The sequence below is a fragment of the Enoplosus armatus genome, chromosome 20, assembly GCF_043641665.1.
Source record: "Enoplosus armatus isolate fEnoArm2 chromosome 20, fEnoArm2.hap1, whole genome shotgun sequence".
In the NCBI taxonomy this organism is placed as follows: Eukaryota; Metazoa; Chordata; class Actinopteri; order Centrarchiformes; family Enoplosidae; genus Enoplosus; species Enoplosus armatus.
The window spans coordinates 5,741,629-5,766,295 of NC_092199.1; the positions used below are offsets into that span (position 1 = coordinate 5,741,629).

At 40.9% G+C, this 24,667-nt stretch overlaps 2 protein-coding genes across 2 annotated transcripts; one reads left to right on the top strand and one right to left on the bottom strand.

Annotated features, from left to right (window-relative positions):
• The first annotated feature begins 68 nt into the window (after positions 1 to 68).
• On the top strand, positions 69 to 10,920 carry polr3e (polymerase (RNA) III (DNA directed) polypeptide E). The gene is made up of 21 exons (XM_070927288.1): positions 69 to 140; positions 988 to 1,101; positions 2,102 to 2,152; positions 2,301 to 2,378; positions 2,472 to 2,587; positions 3,176 to 3,258; positions 3,487 to 3,594; positions 4,102 to 4,151; positions 4,266 to 4,385; positions 4,666 to 4,751; positions 4,931 to 4,975; positions 5,088 to 5,179; positions 5,747 to 5,867; positions 6,086 to 6,167; positions 6,284 to 6,343; positions 7,125 to 7,282; positions 7,419 to 7,480; positions 7,590 to 8,047; positions 9,747 to 9,824; positions 10,667 to 10,789; positions 10,864 to 10,920. The coding sequence occupies exons 2-21, from the start codon at positions 1,063 to 1,065 to the stop codon at positions 10,918 to 10,920; spliced, it is 2,067 nt and encodes a 688-aa protein (XP_070783389.1). The 5' UTR covers positions 69 to 140; positions 988 to 1,062.
• Positions 10,921 to 15,654: 4,734 nt separating this feature from the next.
• LOC139303719 (cerebellar degeneration-related protein 2-like) lies at positions 15,655 to 22,737 on the bottom strand. The gene is made up of 6 exons (XM_070927548.1): positions 22,656 to 22,737; positions 21,702 to 21,814; positions 19,759 to 19,907; positions 19,516 to 19,668; positions 16,829 to 17,048; positions 15,655 to 16,263 (listed from the first exon to the last, which is right to left on the bottom strand). The coding sequence occupies exons 1-6, from the start codon at positions 22,735 to 22,737 to the stop codon at positions 15,655 to 15,657; spliced, it is 1,326 nt and encodes a 441-aa protein (XP_070783649.1).
• Between the last annotated feature and the right edge of the window lie 1,930 nt (positions 22,738 to 24,667).

The following is a 24,667-nucleotide window of genomic DNA, read 5'->3' on the forward strand; positions in this document are numbered from 1 at the left end:
AGAGTCAACATGGTACCGCCACAGACAGACTTCAGCTGTGTTAGCCCGAGTTAGATACTACTCCTACACCTCTACGCACCACATTTTTAGGCTGTTCAGACACGGATGAGATAGCTGGAGCTGTATCGTGAAGTGTGCAGGTGAGAGCCAAATCTTGTCTGGATGCTGTTTAAGGAAAATAACATGTAAAACGAGGCTCCTGGTGACTGACTGCGTGTTATTTTGACTGGCATGTGTATGTTAGCACGCCAAGCCAGCTTGCTAATGCTAGGCTAAAGTTACCTGGCTAGGCTACTTACCACCCGGCAACCTGCATGTTAGCTAGGTTCGTTGCTTTTACGTTTGTCAAAGGAAATAGAAATGTTCAGCCTGTTTCTCTTTGTTCTGCTTTCTTTTACAGTTGTATATGTTTGTGTCGGAATTAAAATAAACCCGCAGTGTAGCGCAGGCCTGTGACAAGTGGCTGAAAGGTTTGTTGCTAGCTTGCTAATCAAGCTAACGTAGCCGGTAACAGGACTTCTGTTTGAAGAGTAATTGCCTGTATTAAGTATCATAACAATCTGAAAACGTTGTTTGACATGTTAGCTATATGTAACGTTTGTTACACAGTGTTTGCATGAAGAGCAGTCATTTAATATGGATTGCATTGTCTTGCATCATGTGAGTTACCTGGCTGTGTCAGTGATAGCATCACCTGACAGACTGCATGATCATGATGTGGCTTTAGGCTAACTTTGGGGGTTTTATGGCTCATTTTATGGAATGGATTAACTGAAGATAGACCCTCTGCTGAAGACTGACAACCTGAAACACACTGACAAATGTTTAATGAATCCTGATATACCCTTGATATGCCGAATCACATGGGTGTTATTGCTGCCTGTCATATGTTTTCTTTATTAATCTGGGTGTAGCCACTTGGTAACAGTGATGGGAGTGTGTAGCTGCAGAATAAATTCCTGTAACTCAGTGTTTCTTTGTTCCCAGGTTGGATCTCTGAGATCTGCTGCCGCTCCTCTCCTGTTTCATCTCCTCTTGCCTCACTGCTCTGTTCACATCAACATGGCCAGCGGGGATGATGATGACCCCATTATAGAAGAGGTATGTCCATAGGCCGAAGATACTCTAATCCACAATTCATTTATCTTGCTAAGAAGCCTGATGTATCATATTCCCCGTGCCATAGACATCCATAGTTGTCCAAAAAATATTTAAAACACACCAATGAGCTACACTATGTGCCTTCATCATTATGAACTTGGGCTTTGTAGTTTATTTGGAACCCAGACTCAGTACCTCTCTAAATATGTATTAATCAACGGCTAAAAATGTATGCCGAACTCCTGTTTGCTACTGCTTTGTTTGCTTTGTTTGAGGAAATAAAACTTTACATTTGTAACCAGATTTTAAAGTTTTACATCTTCAGTAAGAATGAAGGAGCTTGGTGCTGAGTGCCCAGACTTGATGGGAAAATGAGACCGTATAGAGAGACGGACTAAAGCATCGTTGAGGGGGATTCTTTGACAATAACTCAAATACAGAACAATGTCAGCCTTGTCCCTTAAATCATGTTAGTCCCATGTTAAGTCAGTCTCTTAATGTTTAATTTAGGCTTTTGCATTTTGAACATTGTGTTCATGCACAGTCTGTCACAGAAAAGATTTAATTGTATAACCAGTTGAGATCTTTATTAATCTAAGGATTTCAATACCTCACCCATATCCATCTTATATATGTGTTATTTCTTAGTATACAGGACATTTGACACTGTTTCATATGTTGGGTTTGGATTATAGGTAAGGATGTACTGATCTGACTTGTTCTCTCCAGATTCTGGTTCCTCAGTATTTATTAGTACTGGCATGATTACAGCATAAGAAATAGAGCGGCGATATTACACACAGCAAAAGACAGCCAGTCACACGCAAGCACACACAAACAGCAACAGCAACAGAAATAATAACACACCTCTCTAAAAAGTACAGAGATTAAATTCATGCAGTGGCTTTGTAGAAAAGGCTGCTCAAATGAGAAGATCTTCCTCACACCAGTTTGTAGAGTCTGAATAACTTTGATCTGTTTCTGTTTCTCTTTCTTTTAGATTGATGTGTACCTTGCCAAAAGCCTTGCAGATAAGCTGTATCTTTTCCAGGTAATCTTTCCTTTGTTGTACTTAATGCTGATGAGTACGACTCCCTTTGTGAGCAGTTTCTATACATTTTCTTGACTCTGTAGTTGTGATTGAGATGTCATGAGTCATACACTCCTCACCTTTATTGTTTGTTTGTTTTTTGACACAGTACCCTGTCCGACCATCCAATATGACCTATGATGACGTCAACCACCTAGCGGCTAAGATCAAACCCAAGCAGCAAAGGGTGAAAAAAGGCTCTTTTCTTTTTTTATCGTCCGTCAGTCTAGAAAATGTTCGTAATTGTTTTTTGTTTTTTTTGCACCACCCCATAATACAGGTGGAGTTGGAAATGGCTATCAACACAATGAGTCCAAACTACTGTCGCAGCAAAGGAGAGCAGATAGCTCTGAATGTGGACGGCACGACATATGACGAAACCAACACCTATTCAGCGTAAGTCTACTCGCACTGCCAGGAACCTATTTGTATATTATGGTCCGTTAGTCAGTGTGAGTGAGTTAGGACTCACCTCCTGTGTTAAAGCAAAAGTTCGACATTTTGAGAAATACCCTTATTTGCTTTGTGATGAGAAGATTAATGCCACTCTCATGTCTGTACGCCAAATATGAAGCTAGAGCCAGGAGACGCTTAGCTTAGCATAAAGACTGGAAACGGGAAAACTGCTAGCCAGGCTCTGTCTGTAGGTAACAAAATATGCTCACTAATTAACCCGTTATATCTTGTTTCTTTGATCTATGCAGTGTACATTTATTGTAAGTATTTCTTGCTCTGAGGAGCAACCAGCCGCAGACTCAGGAAAGTTGCTGGTTCCAGCCACAAATAGTTTCCCCCTGTTTCCAGTCTTCATGCTATGCTAAGTTAACCGGCTGGTGGCTGTAGTCTTACAGGCTCCTTTAACATTAGATGAACAGCTACTAACTGGCAATATTGTCCAGTGAAGTGAAGTTTTGACTTTGTAGGTGAATAATTATCCAGTTAGGTCTCTGGTCTGAGCATTCTTCTCTAACTTTTCTTCTCCAGGAAAATGATGGATAAACAGACGTTTTCCTCCATCCAGGCCACCACCAACACCTCCAGATACGCTGCTGCCGTGTTTCGCAAAGGTCAGATCTTATTCTGTAGTCCACTTCAGCACTATGCTTGTTTTGACAGAGTCTTCTCATCTTTTCTTTTAGCATTTAGTTACGTCCCACCATTATACTGTTATTAAATATGTCAGTATCATCGACTTTATGAGACAATAACGTGAGTCCACAGTCAACCACCGCTGCATTATTACTGTTCAGGAGTAGGATTCTGGTTTCTGATTGTTTTATTATTTATGTTATTAGGTGAGCTTCACGTCACACCTCTGACGGGAATCCTCCAGATGAGACCCAGCTTCTCTTACCTGGACAAGGCTGACACCAAAACCAGAGAGAGAGAGGCAGCCAATGAAGGTGTGTCTATTTTTCAAAATGATATATATATGACAGTGATTAGGGAAGGCTGACATTTCTCTTTAAGAAACAATATGGGCATTTTATTTTTTTCTGTTTTTTTAAATTCACTCTCACAAATCCAATATCCTAAGATAGACACATTTGAAATACATGACAGAATTTGGTATAAAATAATGACAAGTAGCTAATGTATTGTTTTTATTCAGCTTTTCTCTGTTTTTATATAATTGTAAATGGATCTTGGGATTTTTGACTGTTGTTCAGACAGCACATTTAAAGATTTCACCTTAGACTAGAAACAACTAAAGACTAAAAACTTCTTATAGACCAAACGATGAATCAATAATGGAAATAATCATTATATGCAGCCCCATTTGTTTTTTCCAAAAAAAGTTCTGGTCTTTTATCAACTTTTAAAAATGTCTTAAAACGTTGCGTTAACTTATGCGATCAGGTATGATGACGTTGTGATAATGACATATGACCAGAGTCTTCTGTCTGCAGGTGGAGATTCCTCCCAGGATGAAGCTGAGGAGGACGTCAAGGCCATTACGGTGAAGACTTGCGCGCACACACACACACACACACACACACACAAACTTATGATTATACTGACTTTATGTGCCAATGTAAACCCAACATTTCTAAACATTTCTGCTCCCCTCCAGGTGAGGTTTGCTCGTCCTGAGTCAGAGCAGGCCCGGCAGAGGAGGATCCAGTCCTATGAGTTCCTCCAGAAGAAGCAGGCGGAGGAGCCCTGGGTTCACCTGCACTACCACGGTGTAAAGGTAGGGGGAGTACTCATTATTTGGGAGCCCCACTCCTTTTTTTTTTTTTTTTTAAATACTATCTGCACATTCATTAGGATACATGCTTAAACCATTAGTTTGGGTTCTTGGGTAAACATGATGGAGCTTCTACTTTCCTCTGTTTGAGTAGTTGGTTATACTAAGCTAGTGATTGTCTATCTTTAGTACTGGGTATGTTAATCCAATACTGTATTGTGTTGTAGCTGTCATGAAGTGTTTGTACCATGAGTTTTGTCTTTGTCATGTTATTTTAATTCAGGATGGGCACTCAGAGCATGAACGGCAGTACCTGTTCTGCCAGTCAGTGGATGCTTCGGAGAACTCTGAACTGGTCAAAACTCCTAAGTGAGTATCAACAAATTTGATATTTGGAAAATTCAAAATCAAAATCACATTAAAAGTAAAAAACCGACCAGAACTATGGCCTATTGGTTCAATTCTTCTTGTTCTTGTAATGTAATGTCTGATGTTTCCCTCCTTACATGCTCACTTCTCTCCCTGACTTACTACTTTTATTTTTGTAGGGAGTACCTGGCCATGCTGATGCCCCCTCTCGCAGAGGAAAAAGTGTAAGTATTCCTCACACTTCTAACTAAAAAAGTTCAGAGATTTAAACAGGATGACCGTCAACAGAGATGCATCATTAACGTTGTCCTCTCCGACTGTTTTTCTGTATGACAGTGTGAAGCCTGTTGGTCCCAGTAATGTGCTCTCCATGGCTCAACTCCGCACTCTGCCACTGGGAGACCAAGTCAAGACCCTGATGAAGAATGGTAGGCCAACACATTTAAACAAAACTGATCATATATGTTGTCAGATTGTAGGGCCGGGACATCTGACAACGTATACAGCATCCAAGTCAGTCCACATTTCCCATGCAGTTTTTCTTTGTGCCATACGGGGGCAACAAGGTGTTACTATGGACACCAGACATGTAAAACGGTTTATATCAGGTTTACTGCCAAGTAGGTTTTCACATACAAGGAATTTGCCTTGATGTATTTTGGTGCATAACAATAAACATAGTAAAACAAGGAAACACATACGGCAAAAGTCAAGAATCATAAGTAGAAAATAGAAGCATTTATGTTAAAAATCTGAAAAATGTCAAGTTTTTTATAATGAAAAGAGGTGCACAGTGTTTGAAAGGCTGGTTTTCAGTTTGCACACTTGTGGTAATCGTCACTGATTGGCTCTCTGTCAGTTTTTAACAACCTTTTGTTTTCCAGCCATTGCTCAGTACGTTTCTCATGAACATGAACTGCATCACATTCAGTTTGGATTTCCTTCCTCTTACACACGTTTCATGTTTCCTTCCCCATGTCTCCTCTCATCTTTAGTCAAGGTGATGCCGTTTGCAAACCTGATGGGCCTGCTCGCCTCTGGCACGGACTCGACCTCAGCGCTGCGCTGCATCCAGCAGGTGGCGCTGCTGGTTCAGGGGAACTGGGTTGTCAAGAGGTGAGACCAAACAGCCTCGATGCAGATTCATTTAAAATGTCACCGAAAGATTTACAAATTAAACGTGTTTTAAAATGAAGATTACATCCAACACCACCCACAAGAGAGCTCTGCAGCCTGTAATGAATCTATGGGTTCTTTATGATTTAATATTTTCCACATTAAACTCACTGTCCTGGCAGCTCAGTGATGTGTCTGTATGTTTTTTTTGTTCCCAGTGATGTTCTGTATCCTAAAAACACCTGCAGTCCTCACAGCGGTGTTCCTGCTGAAGTGCTGTGTCGAGGCAGGGACTTTGTGGTGAGCTGCTGTTTTTTCCCCCCTTTATTGAATTACCCAGAATTAAACCAGTAACCGTGTGTTTTGTATGGTCAACATGGTCAAAGTGGTCGTGACTCAGTTGTTCCTTTTTGTAGATGTGGAGGTTCACTCTGGAGCGCTCGGTGATGAGAAAGGAGATTACATCCATCATCAAAGTAAGGATCACGACACCACAATCCCAAAATGACTGATTGTTCCTGCTTGGTAGTGACAACTGAAGATGTCCGAACGGATTGTATTTCCTGAACTGTGTGTCTTTTGTGCCAAAGTAATTGAAAAACGTGGTTTCGTTTGCAAACATTTTGTGTAACTTCACCATCTTCGAAATGTTTGAAAAGTGCAAGTTAGAGGTGAAAAACTCTAAATTGTTTGAGGCACTCAGCCTCAAAATATACGCTGCCCCAGAGGCTGCTTTCATGGTAAATTAGTCTCTTGGGTGTTCAGTGTATTTGCAAGGAAGTGATGGCTGTGAAAACAAATCTCCCTCTGGTACAATAATTCTAAATCTAAGTTGTTTTTGGAAGTGCGATATACTTTCTCCTTTTATACTTTTCTCCTTGTTTGTAGACTGAATTGGCTGCTTATATTGCAAGTGTATTCTTCTGATTTGACAGTTTATTGCAGAAATAGTGCAGGTACTGAGCACGATAGCAAGCCTCTTAAAATAACGTGGGGATGAGATGAATTTGCATTAATTGTTGTGATTGCAAGACCACATTCACAACAGAAGCAACAACTACAGCAACTGCTCCCTCGCCTGTGACATGCTCAGTGCCACCACAGTCTTTCGTGGTTGTTGAGCAGCTGAGCAGCTTCACCGGAGCAGAAGTGTCTTTGAACGCTTGCTCTAGCTTACATGTGTCACCTTGAGGCTACAGTTGATTTGTTCATTCAGGTAAACAGCACTAACAAGTTCTTCCGCCTGCCTCTTGTCAGCTTCCTCCAGAGGATGTGAAGGAGTTCCTGGAGCATGTGGCAGCTCCTCGAGTCAACCGGGGCTGGGAGTTCCTGTTGCCTACAGATGTAGACTTCATTAAGAAACACCCAGATATTGCCCACAGGCAACACATGCTGTGGCTTGGCATCCAGAGCAAGTAGGTTACACTCAGAGAAGCAGGAGGAATGTTTTATTTAACTGAAGAATCTCTCCTGGGTATTCTCGATCATGGAGATGCTGTTAAAAGTTGCTCTTGGAGGGCAGTGTTTTAATTTGCTCATCTTTCCATTAAGGTTGGAAAAGGTCTTTAACTTCTCCAAAGAAGACTTCATGCCAAAGAATTCCCCTCAGCCTGGTGTGTACTGAGATGTGTTTGTAACAACCACCTGTTAATACACTGCAAATAAATATTCAGCAGAAACCATCGTACTTGAGCTGATGTGTGTGTGTGTGTGGTTTTCCAGAGCTTGTCCACTTCAGCGGGGAGAAGCGTCTGCAGATGGCTCAAGAGCGTGCCCAAGAAAACCAGTCGTCCCTACAGAAGGACCTGGACGCCAAACGGGCGGGAAGCAGCGTCCACGTCAAACAGGAACCGGAAGACGAACCTATGGACACGGCCTCTTCCTCCTCCGCCGCCATTCTCAACGGTTCTGTCAATGGTTACCCCGGAGCCACCTCCCCAGGGTTCGATCACACTAACAGTAACGGAGGGAGTCCCGCCAACTCGTCGTCCCAGGAGCTGCAGGACTTTGTGATGAAGACTTTCAGGAAGCATTTTGTACTGACGCTGAACGAGTTTAAGAGGCTGTTAAACCTCCACCTGGCCTCCATGCCGGTGGGACGGAACGTCTTCCACTCCATTTCGGACCACATGCTACAGGACGCCATACTGCACTGCCAGTGCAAACAGATAATGGTGCCTGTGAGTATTCAGGCCAGATATCATCTTCTGCTGTCAAAACTCAGGATTTACATTTTCATTCACACTGGATGCTCCAATTTTCCGTCCTTCTCTCAATCTTCATCTTTATCATTTGTGTTGCCTTATCACATTCCTATGACTCGAGCCCAGTGATCCAATCCAGTGAAATGCATACTCCGTTACCGTCAGGCCGTGTACAGACCCTACTGTGGGTGTGTTGCAAAAGGTTTTGCTGAAATTTGAATGATTGTCAGGCATCAAAACACTAAACGGTAAAGTACAACAGTAAATATTGCTTTGAGACAGGATCAACATCTTGTTTCCATCTCCACACTAGCTCCTTAAACAGTGTAGTTAGTGATAGAGCTCATAGTTATTAATCAATTAGATGATTGGAAGAAAAGTACAGTTACTGATTTGAACACACACTTGCAGGATCATTTGATGACTTTTGCTGTGTTGAACTGTTGAACATGTAATCGTTACATTTGATTAATTAGATTTCTGCTCACACCTCAGCAGCAAGCAGAGCTGAGTGGTCGTCTGTTTTGAAGCACAGAGATTACTCTTAACTTTTGTCCTGGTTTAAAGAGCTGCAGCTCCTCTGGTTCCTGTCTAGTTAAAACTGCCTGTGGGTGCAGAATAATGGGGTTTCCTCCTGGCCTGAATACAGATATCAGTTTTCTCAAGCAGAATAACGACATTAACGGTCGTTTTGCTTGAAAGCTCTTTGTTGCTTGCGAAGTTGGAGCACTGAAGCAATGCAAACCTGGTTCTCAGGTTCCACTCAAGTTCCAGCAGCCACCTGATACCTCCATGTGTTTGTAGTGTGTTTCCTCAGACTGGACTAAGGTTGCTGTTTGTAGGCTTAATATAAATAGATGTAATCTATTAGCGTTGCTTTTTTAGCCATGTTTTTACTTGGTGTGGTGTTTGCAGGGAGTGGCATGGTCTGTGCCACATGCTCTTGTCTCCTGCCAGGACCTGCCCTGTCCTGGCTTAGGTCTTATCCCATCTGTATCCTTGACGTTAGAGGATTTTAAACGCCGTAGGGGGAGGAGGGACTGGCCAGACGCCATCTTCGTTATGCAACAGATTATTAGCCTCCAAAGTAAAGCTCATTACTGCTCAACGAGGGACTAAGCCGGTTTGTTGTTTGCAAATGCAGGCAGATCTGGAATCAGGTGACTCGCCCTCTACCTCACTGTGACCATTATTGTGTAGATGTCTGGCAGTTCACAGATCAGCTTTGAGTCAGTGGATTGTGTCTGGAGGGTAATCCTGGTTTGCAGTGCTCAGTGTTGTTGGTCCTTCTGATCACAGCAGAGCTCGGCCTCCTCTAGTTTTTAACTTTTGGGCAAGAGATCAAACTAACAGACACATGTCTGAGAGAAAGAAAAGCAATTTGACATTGTAGTAAAGTGTTAATTATAGCATAAAATGGCACTTGCACTCTTGAATCAAGATTTTGATGAACATACATGCTTTATTATGCTTGTTATAAACACACTTATGCTAGTTCAAACACAGTCTCTGAGAGTCTTCACCTTAGTGTGTTTTGCTCGATGGTGCATGTTGAAAGAGTAAAGAGCAGGTTTAGTTTACTTCCCTGCTCAGACGAGGAGCGGGTTCAGGGATTTAAAGTGGTACCCTCCTGGTCAAATGCTTTTCTAACATTGCTGTTTCCCTCTAACTTTAGTTCCCTGCTCAGAGCACAGCAGCCTCTGATGAACAGAAGGTGTTTGGTTTGTGGGAGACTGGAGAGGAATTCGACAAGGTAAACACTCAAAGACACTTTTTTGAACAGGTTTATAGTCGTTTCACAACATCCTTTGTGTCTCAACATGCAGACATTTAGCAGAAACGTGCCACAAACCACGAGTCAAAGCCCTCAGCGATAAGTGAATTTCACATGAATGTCAGAAACCACACGCAGCTTGTTTCAGTGGCCAGTTGCAACATTACTGCTAAGCAACACCGATGAGAAAAGAAGGCGACAACTGAAGTTAAAGTGGCAAAGCTGCACGCCAAATGTGTTTTTGTGCCCTTGTTTCTTCCTCTTCTTTTTAAAAATGTAAAATTGGAGGAAATGACGGTTGATGCTTTGTGGTATTTTAGCTACAAATGTTGGCACTAGACTTCCTTTGTTGAATTCCCCAACGTGAAGAAGACTTTAGACAGAACATGGTCTTTCCTCTGTGTTGCTTGTTTCTTTAAAGGTAAATACGACATTTTTGGAAATGAACTCTTGCCGAGAGTTTGGATGAGAAGATAAATAACACTTTTATATCTGTACGCCAAGTATAGAGCTACAGACAGCAGAGGCTTAGCTTAGCTTAGCACAAAGACTGGAAACGGGGAAACAGCTCGCCTGGATCTGTCCTAAGGCCTTTCAGCACTAATTAACACGTTAAATCTTGTTTGTTTAATCCGAACAAAAACAAAATAAAAGCTTGTGCTAAGCTAAGCTAAGCTAACCTGCTGCTGGCTCCAGCTTCAAATTTAACGAACACAGGAGAGATGTATCAATCGTCTCTGCGAAAAAGCAAACAAGCGTATTTCCCAAAATGTCGCACTATTCCCCTAAATTGATCAAATTGTTTGTTTTTCCTCCTGTAGCACCGTCGGCTGCTGTATGACGTGTTCTCGAAGAACTACCGGATCAGGAGGAACATAATACAAGTCAGAGTGACGCAGGAGTTTGGAGACGCCTCTAAGGCGGACATTGACCGGCTGCTCAATGTGAGATGGGTGACGAGACATGAACATTTTAAGAGTTTTTTTTTTCTGATCTAAACTGTCGTCTGTTGTTCTAGGAGTGCTGCAGCAGCCACGCAGGGATGTGGTACCTCAAGGGAACGATACAGTCCTGACACTGAGAGCCTGCCCCCTGCGATCACCGTCAGCCAATCAAATCCTCTCCCCAGGTGTCCAGTGGGAGGGCAGTCAGATAGATGAGAGCCAATCACAGCTCGCCCCCAGCTCTGAGGGCGGGCGATTGGAGAACAAAGATGTCAGCCGTCTGCTCTGTTCAGAACGTGAAGCTTTTCTCGTTTCAACTGAAGCATTTCTGACATTAACATGAGCACTCTGATGCAGCGCGAGAGGAGGATCGAAACTCCTCACACACTCACACCAACAGCTGGAGTGTCTGAGGGGGAAATATGGATATGAAAAGATGAAGAAATAGAAAGATATATATATACGGTTTATCAGTAGATTTTTGTGTTTGATTATTTTTTAGATCAGATCAGGATGGTGTTTACTGTTGAAAGCAACTGTGGCTCAAAGTGCTTTCATTTTACTCCTGATTTGTTAAGAGATTTTTGCTTTATCGTATCATCAACAAACATTGTTTAAGGCCTTGTGGGTTAACAAAAACCCCCTGAAAGAAGCTGATTTATGTTTCATCCAGATCTGACTTGGTTAAGGAATACCAGCTGAATACAAAGGAATGAATGAAAGGGGGGTGAGCTTTAATGACGGTTCACACAGTTGCTTAATTAAGAAGTTTGAAGGCACTTAAAGAGACGTTGCCAAACTCATGAGTCAGAAAACCCGAAACAAAAAAGGGAAAAAAACAACTAATGATGCAAAAACAAGCAACAAGTCCCTGATATTATTATTTTCATGTTGTACAACAGAAATCACTTAATGTTTTTGGCAATCATGGACCTGGAACCTGCTACATCGGTTGTGGCTTTTCCCACATTTCTGTATTCTTCAGTCGAGTGTGTGCTGAAATATAAAATTAGAGAGAAGAAGTGGATGAAATGGTTGATGTTGAGGTTTGTTTCTGGCTGAATGTACAGAATTTCAAATGGTTTTCCTTTAACGAGAGAAACAGATTTTCATGACGGTCAATAAAGATGCAGTTTTGAACATTTTTTGTCATATTTTTGAGCATAAGTCTGATTTAATCCATCGTTCAAACCAAGTGGAACTGATGTGTCGATGGACGGGCTTTGGTGGGGGGGTGGGGGGGTTGTTGCTATGGATACACTGGTGTATCGTCCTGTGCTGCTATCTTGAGCCTCCATCTAAAGTGCCTCTGCCTCACAAGGCATTCAGGACAAACTCCCACTCATTTATATACAGAACAACAATAATTTGATTCTCATTGAAATCCTTTAAAATGCATTAAACCCTTAAAGAGAGAAATGTGAATAAAGTATTCTGCATTTCACGCTAAATTTAGTGGTACATCATCGAATCACAACCGCTGTGTTTTTTTATTTGCTGGGTTTGTCTCTTTGCTCAATAAACATTGTAAAGTCAACTTGTCTGATGTGTTTTGTCATTATTGAATCATCAGTGGTGATGTGTTGTGTGATGGGAACCTCAATATGTGAGATTTGACTTTGATCAATCGCTGCGTTAGTGAGGTTATTTTGTATGTTTTTTTGGTTTTTTTTTAAAACATCACTGTAATCATAACTGTCAGTGCAAACTGCTCCGTATACATAAAGAAATACAATCTGTTGATGTTAAATCCCGAAATATATTTTCTCCTGAAGAACAAATACAGTTTAGCTGAGCTTTAACAAAGATTACTGTGTGCAGTTCTCAACATTACCGTTACCTAAAGAAACATCTTTGTTTATGTGATTGAAGTGAGATTGTTTTATTCTTTATTTCTCGTGTCATGTTGATTTAAAGGCGACACTAATACAATTTAAATGATTATAAAAACTTCTTTTTAACTGTTATAATTAGATTTTATCTGTAGAGCTTGAGACAGGATATAAAGAGCAACAGTAGTTTTGCACTTGATGTATGTGCATGACAATGAATAATTAACTACAGAAACTTTAATTTACTACAATCAATGCTCTGGATTTTTTTGTTCTAAAATCTGTTAAATTCTGATGTGATCTGGTTCTCATTTATTAGTTCTTGATGATAATCAGGCTTTTATCAAATCTGACTGAAATCCAAAAGGAAAGGTGTTTATTTCAGCACAACCCTCTAATGTCCTTACTTATTTCATTGATGTATTTTTTCACACTTACTGACGAGATCTCAAAAAAACCCTAACCCTCAAAAATGACTCCCACTGTATTTGACACGTTGACACATGGCACATAATTGTTTATATGCTATAATTTTGCTTAGATTTTATTCCCATGGGGCTCAGGTTGACGTGACCAGTTTGTCTGAAGTCCAGCAGGATGTCTGGCTGCCTCATCAAAGCAGGTTTATTACATCAGATGAAAACAAATCTGTTTTATAATATAAAGTGTATCAGTGATTTATGAGTTTAACGGTGACATCGTCTCTATAAATAAGGCTTGATCACATTTTACAACCGACTGACTCGACAAAAAAAAAAGACACAAACCTGCCGACTCGGCTTGCTTCATGTTTTATGGCTCAGAGCAACAACATAAACCATGAGGTCCAATCATGAAACAGGTAAAAACACATCGAACATACATAATGCAGGTTATTCAGGTCTGGTCTTGTTAATAACTACATGTGACAGAAATGTAAAGTGTCAGAAGAGCATTGATAACACGTGTGCAACTCTAAAGTGCATCTCAATGTGATTTTTAGACATCTACAGACTGTGTGTTACATACAGTCTCAAGCTTAACGAGGACACACGAACGTCAGGCAGCTTCTAATCAAACACGACCTCATGAGGCTAATATATCAGGAGGCCGTCACATCATCAAGTACACGTCCCTTTAATATAACATTCACTCACAGTCATCTAACCTATCGTACGATAATCAAGTATAGTTTTAGCGAATTAAGAGTTACAATTACAAAAGTCCCAATATATTTTAGCACCTTAAATCACCAGCGTTTACTTCTAATAATATCAACTCCTTCACCAATATAACATCAGACACTATGTTGGTCATTCTGGCATTAGTCGCTTTTATAGGCGCAGGCAAAACGATCATCAACAAAAGGTTTTTATACGTATAGTTGCAAAGAAAAAAAAGAAATTAAAAAGTTCACATTAGATCATATGAGCTCAGTAAACAAACAGCATTTTATTTTATGGATCCGTCATTTCCTAATAACTTTCTATGAAGCTTCCTGGAAAGAGATGTGTTGTTCTGGACTAATTACAGGGAAAACAGAAAGTTATAGGAAAGTTATTGAAGTTGATTTCTAGAGGATTTGACTTTGAGTGTGAAACGGGTCGCTCATAATGATGAACCTACAAGAGTTATCAGCTTCCCTCATCTTTAAGGAGCTTTACAGTGAGTTTCAGCTCATTGTTTAGCTGTCCTGCCTGAAGCGTTACTGTTTTGATTCACTCTCGCTGCTCTCATAGTGTCGTTTCCGGCCGCAGCAGGCAGCTGTTTTTAGGGAAACAGCTCTAAAGGGCAGTCAGACACAGGAGTTGGTGAAGACCAAAAACTGAGCTAAAAGAGAATGAATATTAGACTTATTAGAATATTATCATCAGGTGGACAGTAACACCACTGTAAATGACCGATAATGTTGCTCCGTAACTGCTGGATGTGTAAAAAAGCAACTGTTTGCTAACAAGTTCAAAGTTCAACTTCAAAGAAGAAGTGGCAAAAGACAGTTAATGCAGGTTTACATTTATGTTGAATTGTCATATAAATGTATACAATTGAATTTTAGGTGTTTTTAGGTTAAGGTGAGCAATGAGAGCTGAAATAATTAGTTGATTAGCTGATCAACACGATAAATCAGCCACAATTTGGATGACAGATTAATCAAGACATTTTTTTAAATATCACTGGTTCTAGCTGGTTTTCTGTCGTCTATGGCAGTAAATTTAATATACGTTTGGGTTTTGGACTGGACAAAAACATTTGAAGACGTCGCTGGTCTCTGGGAACTTGTGATCGGCTTTTTTTCTGACATTTTAAAGACTTAACGACTCATTTAAAAAACTGATAGATTTATCAGTAATGGAAAAGATTATTAGTTGCAGTTTTCCAGAGTAATTTCAAAGAAATGTACTTAGACTCTTGAATTTCCATATACATTAAACTGTTACATAATTGTAAAAAAATGTAGACAAATTTCCCATTTTGCATATTCAGCTGACCTCCTGTGCACTGACTAAAACACTTTTAGGTTACGCCAGCAATTAATTGAAATAGTTTAATTGGAAGTGTATCAATTGAGTCTCCATTTCTCTTCAATTAGTACCAAATTACATCTCTCAGCCTTTTTATTAACGTGTCAATTCCTTCCTAGGAAATTTTAGGAAACCACGGGACCCATAAAATAAAGTATAACTCATCCAGCTTATGAAAAGAAGACCCAGAAATGATTCCTCAGGAGTTTGTTTGTGAGCAGGCTTGTGCAAAGTGAGGTAGAGTGATCGTACAGTAGAGACGGCAGAGTTAGGCACTGGTGTTTCCGTGCAAAGTGAGCCACATCTGAGACATGAGCTGGTGGTGTTTGGTCTTCTTGTTCCTGCATCACTCTTTTCTTTTAACCCCTTTTGCATGGCGATCACCATTTCTGGGCAAATAACATACATTAAACTGTAGATTTAGTTAGCTTCATGTGCTGCTGTAAGTCTTTCCAAAGAGTCGCTCTGTAACTGGAAGACAACAATTGATTCTTGCAGCAGGTCTTTTTCTTTTTTCTTTTTTTGGAAGCAACTAATGCAAAACAGGCAGCACTTCACAAGCTGAGGGTCTCTCTCTGTTTTCAATCAGGTCCTCTTTGGTTTTCTGAATGCGGGAGAAAATTTCCCTAAAAAGTTCCTTGTACTCTGGCTGGTGAAAGTCGTCCTCAAAGTCCTCCATGTCTGTCAGAGCTGGACAAGCGGCAGCGAGGGACGCAGTCTGGACCAACTTGTGGCTCTGCCCGTCCTGCTCTTCCTGCAGCCCCGGGTGGCAGCGCTGCAGCAGCTCGTCGTACTTCACCTGCAAGGCACTGTACTGGGCGTCGACCTCGTTGAGCAGCGAGATCCCACGATACTTCACCACCTCGGCCCGCCGCACGCAGGAGCACTCGTGGTCGTAGATCCTGTCAGGGGAGTCGGGCATCTGCATCACCTTCATCAGCCGCTCGCTGTCCCAGTGCTTCAGGACCCAGGGGCTTTTAGCTGCAGCTGCCTCCCCTTCATTCTCGTCCTCCGTGTTGAGGAACATCGAGTTGGGCAGCAGGCTGTGGATGACGTCCTGTCTGGAGGATCTTGTGGAGGACTCTGATTTCCAAAGTTGACGAAGCTCCTCGGCCTCCCGCTCCAACTCAGCCACTCTGGCCTGAAGCAGACAGAAAAATTATGTAGAAAAGAGAAACAAACTGAACTCTGAGTTTGACATGTCGTTTCAGAGAGGCCAAGAAGGAGTCAGTGATGCTTCATGTGATGTAAAAGTATCCTGCTGCCGCTGCTGATTTACTTCATTACAGAGGAAAAGAAGTTGACAGAAGAGCTGTTTTTATGTTTTTATGAAATGATGTGTTGAATTTTTAGATCAAAGCCTTACACACGAACATGTCACATCATTTTTGAGTTCATCAATGTGATTTTAAAGGTTTTCATGAACCCAAGACTTTTCTTACTCTTTAGAGGAACATGTGAAGTTAAAAGATGACTGAGGTTTATTACAACTTGGTGGGTTTTATTTTTGTAGTTTTGGTCAACAATTCTATCGTTATGATAAGTATTCAGAGTAACTGCTGAGATCTGAAAATGCAGCAACATCACTACAATGAAAATAAGTTGTAATAAACCAGAATTAACCAGTATTAATGTATATTTTTATGTCATTGTCTCTGTTCATTTCCTGTTTTGGACAAAATCCCACGTTGCTCACTGTCACATACCTGACACCTCTCCATCCCTGCCAGCTGCTGCTCCAGCGCTGCATTTTCACCAGCGAGCAGCTCGGCCTCTCGCTCCGACTCCTCCCTCCGAGCGCGCTCACCGGCAAACTGTGTCTGGAGGGTGCGGAGGGATTGTCGTAGAGACGCCTGCTCCTCCTCGTGCCACGACACATCGGAGGACTCGAGGCTGTCTGAGGGTTCGTCGGGGTCGTAGTCGTACCTGCACAGAGACACAGACAGTTTTAACTGTCCTTCATACATACATACTTTTTTGTAGTCTTTGATTTTCTATTTTTTAACTCTCTTTCTTGCAGAGAGTTTGATGAGAAGGTCGATACACATCTCATGTCTGTACCGTAAACATGATGCTTAGCATAATGACTGAAAGCAGGGGGACACAGCTAGCCCGACTTTGTCAGGTAAAAAAAAAATCCACCTTCCTGTTCTAAAACTCACTAATTAACACTTTATACCTCATTTGCTCATTTCTTCAATCCTTACAAACCTAAAGTGTAAAAATGCTGATTTACAGGGGTTTTGTGCAGGACTATTATTGGCCATGCACTGTGACGTCCTGCCGAATAAGTGTATTTCCTAAAATGTTGAACTAAAGTTGTAAATTAATGAACAGCGTGGCTAAAGCTAAACTTTTAGGCCAACAAGGACAAGAAACATGCTCAGTATAATGGAAAGTTTGAACACCTACAGTTCCACAATAACAAAGGAAACTTAATTTGCTGATAAAGACCATGTGATATGGTCAAAATGTCCAGAGCAGGCGAGTAAGTGGACCTTGGGTGGAGATTGTTCTCTGACTTTAGCCTTTTATCTATCACTTGATAATAAAGCAAAACAAAGTGAAAGGTGACAGCAAATGAACAGCGGACAGAGACGAACACATGTACCAAAGGCCACGAGCCAAGTTCAAACTCCATAATGTGACGTTTCAATCGACAGAGGGTTAAGGAGACTTAAATGAATTAAATATAAATTGAAGTTTATTTCATTTTTTTCCTTGCCTATACATACCCTGTACTCCACTGTATCTATTTGTCTTGGATATTTGTGTATACAGCACAAAAACAGGTGACGTAAGAGAATAAGAAACAGCAGACAGACCAAGACAAGCACACCAAGCGAGGAATCAAGACTTTATCAGTAAAAGCAGATTAGAAATCAGCTGAAGAATCAATCACAGCCTCGGAGAGATATCGAGACATGTTCGCGCCCTCCAGCTCAGACTTTGACCTCCTTCCTTCCAACCTCATCCACCAACTCTGAGTTCAGTTCGGACCTGTCTCGTGTCTCTCTATCGTGTCCATCAGTGAGATTTACATCCATCTGAACTGGATGTTTTTGAGGGAGCAGTCCTAACAGCATTACAAACTCTCTCACACACACACACACACACACACACACACACACACACACACACACACACACACACACACACACACACAAGACTAAACCCAGGCAGTGAATGAACCTGTCACACCACAGGACGGTCCAGGCCAACAGGAAGTGACCACAGCATGAAACATTCAGAGTAAAGACGGCTGTGAGGTGGATGTGGCCAACTGCCAGCCAGTAGGATTAGCACACATAGGGGAGCACTAAAGCCAGGACGACTCCGTGGAGGATTTTCTGCTTCCCTTCTTGAAGCTTACAAAGAGCTTCTGGATCAGTGACAATATTATATATATATAAGATTTTTTTTTACCAGGTAAAGGAATAAGTTAATAGCAAAAGTTATTTTTTTTAGGCTCCCCTCAGCCCTCCTCCCATCAAAATACATCAACAAGAGACACTTAACACAATAACTTCCTGCCACAATCACCAGGATATTTTAAACAGCACCAGTTATGTTGATGAGGTTGTTAACTGCGCGGGTCAGGCCATTAATTAGTTACCAGTTATTTGGGTGTAAACCTACAAGGGTAGTGCTCATACTGAAGACGTTTTTCAGTTTCAAATCATTTGTCTTCTTTATGCAATATGCAATTTCATGCAGCAACACACTCACTTGAGCTAAACCCTAAACTATTCAAATCCATACAGAATCAAACAATTGTGAAAAATGTCCTCACAAGATCCCTAAGATCAATCTTTTTGTTTCTTGCTGAAAGTTAGACGAGAAGATTGATACCACTCTCATGTGAAATTACAGCCAGCAGATGGTTAGTTTATCTCATGGTTAGTAAATCTCACTAATGTTTTATCTTGTTTATTGAATCTGTACAAACATTAGTGAGCTTTAGAGATGCTGGTAGCCAGAATATTTTTAGCTAGGCCAGCTGTTTCCACCTGTTTCCAGTCTTCAAGCTAAGCTAGGCTACGCTAAGCTAACCATCTCCTGACTGTATTCATATTTAGAGAGTGGTATCAATCTTTTCATCTAACTCTCTGCAAGAAGGACAATAAGCACATCTCCTGAAATGTCACACTGTTTCTTTAAATTGTTTGTTTTCTCCAAAAACAGCCCAAAAAAAAGATATTCAACTTGCACAAAGTAGCAAGTCCTCACATTGAAAAAGCCAGATAATATTTGGCATTCTTGTTTGATAAATTACTTAAATCATCAATCAATTATCGCAACTTAAATGTTTTATTCTGTCTTTCCACTAATTGATTAATCGACTAATTGTTTCAGCACCAATGATGCATGTGCAGTATTGGAGTATCCTCACCTGAGTGTGTTCTGCAGCTCTTTCAGGCAGGACACACTCTGCGTGCTGCGCTGCGACCACTTCTGAGGCCGAGAAGGACTCAACTTAATCTCCTCCACCTGATGTTGCAGCTCCTCCACCTGCGTCTGCAGCAGCTCCACCGTTTCTGTCAGCCTGCACGGAGACCACACAGCCCTGTTAATGAGGCTGCTAATGAGGGATACTTTAGTCCAAAAGACAGATAATCCACATCTCCAGTCTTACCCCTGGATCTTCTGCTGGGCCGTCCGGTTGTCCAGAACCAGTTTGTGGTTGCTCTGCTCCAGCTCTCGGGCCGACAAGTCCAGCTGCTCGTACACTTTAGCATGCTGGTCGTTGACCTGCCGGAGGAGGTCCACCTGCTTCGTCAGGTACTAGAGGAGAGACGGAGAAGTGTTTAGACCAGAGAGAGACGAGGGTCTGCTGTACGTCAACAGCTGTGATGGCTATAACATCCTAGACATGCTGTCTATTATTATTATATTAGTTAGATTGACATTATACATCACACTATAATAAATACAATACAACTTTATTTATACAGCACATTTCATACAAGAAGATGCAACAAAACGTGCTTCATAAAAGATGAGAAATACACATAATGAAGGGATTTAAAAATGAATAAAATTGAAGTAAATAAATGACAATTAATACTGTGGGTGAGGTAAAACATGGTAAACGCTTCTAGAAAGTTGAGTTTTTTAGTGTTCTTTTAAAAGTTGTAAGACCGAGACTTAACCTGAGACCTTTTTCTGATTAATCTGAATAGTTAAATGTAATGTGTTTACTACAAATCAAGAAATATGTGGACAATTCAAACAAATCAATAATAAGTAGGTCAAACACCAGCAGAGTCAATAGTTTTTAATGATTAAATGGTGCTCAAAAGGGAACACCCCTTGTAATTATTATTAATTAGATGTTTTAGCTGCTAATTATACGTATTTCCTCCAGAATAACAGCCAAGAAATAAAAGTGCAACCTCTTGTAAAGAGACAATCTAATGTTGTTTGTTTCCCACTAACTAAAAGCTCCATCAGTGGCTCCTTTTGGTAACAATTTCTTTAAGAACAAGTTATCTTATCAGCAGTCGCAGCCGAGACACTTTGAACCTTTCGTCATGTAATCTGCCTGCCGGAAAAATCAACACACAGAAACACTGAACATCAACTTCACAGTGACAACAGACATAAACAGTCAAAAGTCAATGAATAACAAGTGTGTACATTATGTCAAAGTTTAACAGGTTAGTTCTATTTTTAAAGTTTGTGCTTCATTAAGAGGCCTTTCGCTCCAGTAAATAGTGACAGTAAAGCGGGTCATTAATTGCGACACAGGTCATGAGCTGGACTCAGACCTGTGACGTCACTAGTATCCAGTACAGGTCTTAAGAGATTAATGCTGTGTGTCAACAGTGACTTGTAGGGAAGGATTTAGTGTCTTCCTTACTCAAGGTAATTAAAGCTAGGCCTGAAATCTGCAAAACCTAAAGCTAAATATTGAATTTCTGTCATTCTAGTTTGAAATAAAACCTTGAACTAATGAGGAGGGGGGGGGGGGCACAACAACAAAAGTATATACAAGTAATATAATTAGTTATTTTCTTTCATTTATATACATTTATATTATCTAGCAAATAGTAAATTATGATTAAGTTGTTTTCATGCTTTCCATAAGTATGTTAGTGTACCCCAAAAAAGCCACATACAGTTTATAGTTCCCTTGATACATATTGTTATGCTACTATTCCCACTGTCAACAATTAGCCTTTAAAGTCAATGAATAATGTTTTATTTCTATCTTCACTACAAAGACCTCTGTCTTTTATTGCATTATCTGTAAATAAAAACAGCTCAATAGTTATTTTTATGTCTGCAGGTCGTCCTCACAAGCTGCATGCAACCATAACAACCTCCACCAAAGAGGTCGGGCAGCTAGTAAGTTTCCAGAGAAGCATGCAATGCAATAAAAACATGTGATGATACAATTTAATGCTGCATTTAAGAGGAAATCAGAGCTTCATGAACACAGCAGGAACAGTTTGACCACTTTTCCCAAAGCAACCTTCTTATTTTAGAGTATATCCTGATCTCACGGAGGCTCCGTTCAGGGCAATAGTGAGTTTTAGATAAAGATGCAGAGTCAGACAGGTGAGACAGTTTTACCTCGATCTCCTGGAGCTGTTCCTGGTTGGTGGAGTACATCTGCTGCAGCCCTTGCTCCAGCTCCCTGTTTCGCTCCAGAAGAGTCTTCCCGAGCTCGGCTGCCAGCTGCAGGTCTGCAGGAGAGACAGGAAGAGGAACCACAACCGCTTCAGCGCTCATAGTTCAGTCTCACTGATGGACACATGGGGACCTTACCAGCAGCTTTGTGAGGGTTTGTGGTTGTTGGCAGAAATCCAGTAACCCACTTTTTAAAATTGGAGCCACAGGGTTTTTATCCACCTTAACAAACTGAATATTTAAGGTCTTTTAATAAGTAGGGACTATATCTTATTTTTGTACACACTCTTATTTATAAATGTATGCTACTTTCTACTCTTGAATGGGAGCACCAGTACTGCCCCCCTCCCAGGGATCAATCAAGTATTTCTGATTCTGATTATCATTTGGCCTTCTTTCATCTAACATTCAAAAAAATACCAAATAAATAGTAAAAAGGACACAACTGAGATGAAAATATGAAACATTAGGAGGGGGTAATAAAGACTAATAAAGACATGCAATAAAGACTAAAGGGATGAAAGGAAGTCAGAGTCACTTCTTCATGTCAGACCTCTTCTGTTTTTTTCACTTTGCCGCATATGTGAATGTCCTGCTGACTCCTGTCTTCTCCTGCAGCCTTGCTTTCCACTAAAAACCGCTCATAGACTAAATAAAACATCCTGACTAAAAATAATAAATATTACCTGGCTCAGAAAATCCCGCAGAATTTCCTACAAATTGAACACACTGTACACCTGCAGGGCTTAAGAGTGAGTTTGCAATGCGATGTGAAATGTCCTCTCCCTGTATCACAGCTGTAATGTCCCCGTTTCTGTTATTTCACTGTTAAATAAAAAATCAATATGGTTCTTTATCTTTAAGGCTTCAGAGACAAAGACTGAGAGGAAATTGTACCATGTTCAAGGTCTCGCTTGTCGTACCACGGTTCCTCCTCCTTGATCTCAAATTCTTCCTCCACAATCATGTCTGTCAACATCCTCACGGTTACAATCAGTCACACAGTCTGAGGATTGATCCGGTTTTTAGACATGACACAGACAGAGTTCAGCAAACGGTGATAAACGGCTCAGTCCGCGTCCTTCCTGCCGCTGTCTGCACGCCTGCAGCCGGCACCGGTGCGCGCTCATCTCCGGACAGACAGACAGTCAGACAGACAGACAGTCAGACCATGGCACAGAGAGACAGCTCAATGCTGACGAAACGTTGATGAGTTGAAAACATGTTTCCGGTCTGGAAATTCAAAATAAAAGCCTTGGTGACCATATTGCAGCAACCTTCTCTTGGAGAGGAAGGAAATGACAGCTCGTACAGATCCATTTACTTGTCAATAAATGTTGTAAAACGTTGGATCTAATGCAAAACAAATGTGGTGAATGTCAATGTGATTGCAGGCCTTCATCTTTTTGAAGATTTTTTAGTTTTTGGCATTTCTACTTTATTGACAGTGATAGTCAGTAGCCTACCTTTGAACCATACATTCTAGTCACATGCTGTACCATTAAAAAGGTTCAATACGCCCCATGTACAACTAAAATAATTAATTAATTATTTTTATTCATGTAACCCAACAAGCAATTCAAATGAAATCACTACTGAAAATAGAATTTAAAAGGTTTCTCAGCATAATAACATAATGTTGGTAATAATATCTATTTCTATATGTTTCCCCTGTAAGCTGAGGTGTTGTGGTGCCGTATATGCAGGTATATGGCCTACACACCTGTCAAGTGTCACAGGTATCAGTGCGCATCTTGCGAAGCATACCTGCAGGCAGTCATGTTACAGTCTTTGATTTAAATTACTGTAACCTTTCCGTCCCACGAATAATAAATCCACCTGCAATAAACTCGCAGGTCAGAGTTCACCTTCGTTCACCTTTGACCTTGCGGATGTGCTCGGTCGCCTGGAGAGACGTGACATCACTGCACTGTTTGGAAATGGAGAAGTTGTTCTCGCTTTTTTTATCGCTGCATTTAGTACATTATCACAATACCGGACTACAAGCTGTTGTCGCCTCATAGACTGTTTATAGTTTGTGATGCTCTGATTAATATTCAGTTATTACCCGCAGCAGAAACCTGACTTTTTTGGTCAATGTCGTGGGACGGAAAGGGACTTTTAAAGTTATTTCAACAGGAAAAACTGTCTGATAACGATTACACCAACGACAGTTATGATAGTAGAAGAAGCATCTCTAGAAGAAGACAATGCGGTGAGTTGATAAGTGATGAAGGACGTATTCAGATCCTGAAAGTTGCAACGCTGCAATAGAAACATGCTCCATTACAAGTAAAGGTCGCGTCAGCAAAATGTGCTGTAAGTATTAAAAGTAAAAGTAGGCTACTCATAATTCAGGGGGAGGTGCAGAGGCCACAGTATCCTACAAAGGCACCACCACACCACTGACTGTGAGGTCAAGCGACATGCAAAAACAAGATAACCACTGACATGAAAATTACATGAAAACTATCAATATGGCTTCTTTAAAAATAAGGTCAAAGCAGTCAAATAGTCATGCAAAACTGTCTCATAAAAACCAAATAGCACAAAAACAAGATATATTTAAAAGCTAGTCTTTATTTGTTTCCACAAACACAAAGCTTTGAAAGAACCTGATTTTTCTATCTATCCATTTCTGATACATTTCCTTCCTCCCTACAATCTTTCATTAACATATGTAGTTTAACTCAACACAACACATAACTCAATGACCCCTATATTTAGATTGTGGTAGTTCAGTGCTTGTTTCTTTAACAAAGGTGAATTCTGTGCTTTTATTCTGAAGATTGGAGCGCGTAGTTTCCGGTGTAGGCCAGTCTCGCTCTGTGGGTTTGACCATCAGTTCACCTCCTCACCACACCTGCGCCTCGGAGTTTGGTTCCTCCCTTGGTAACCGCAGCGCACAG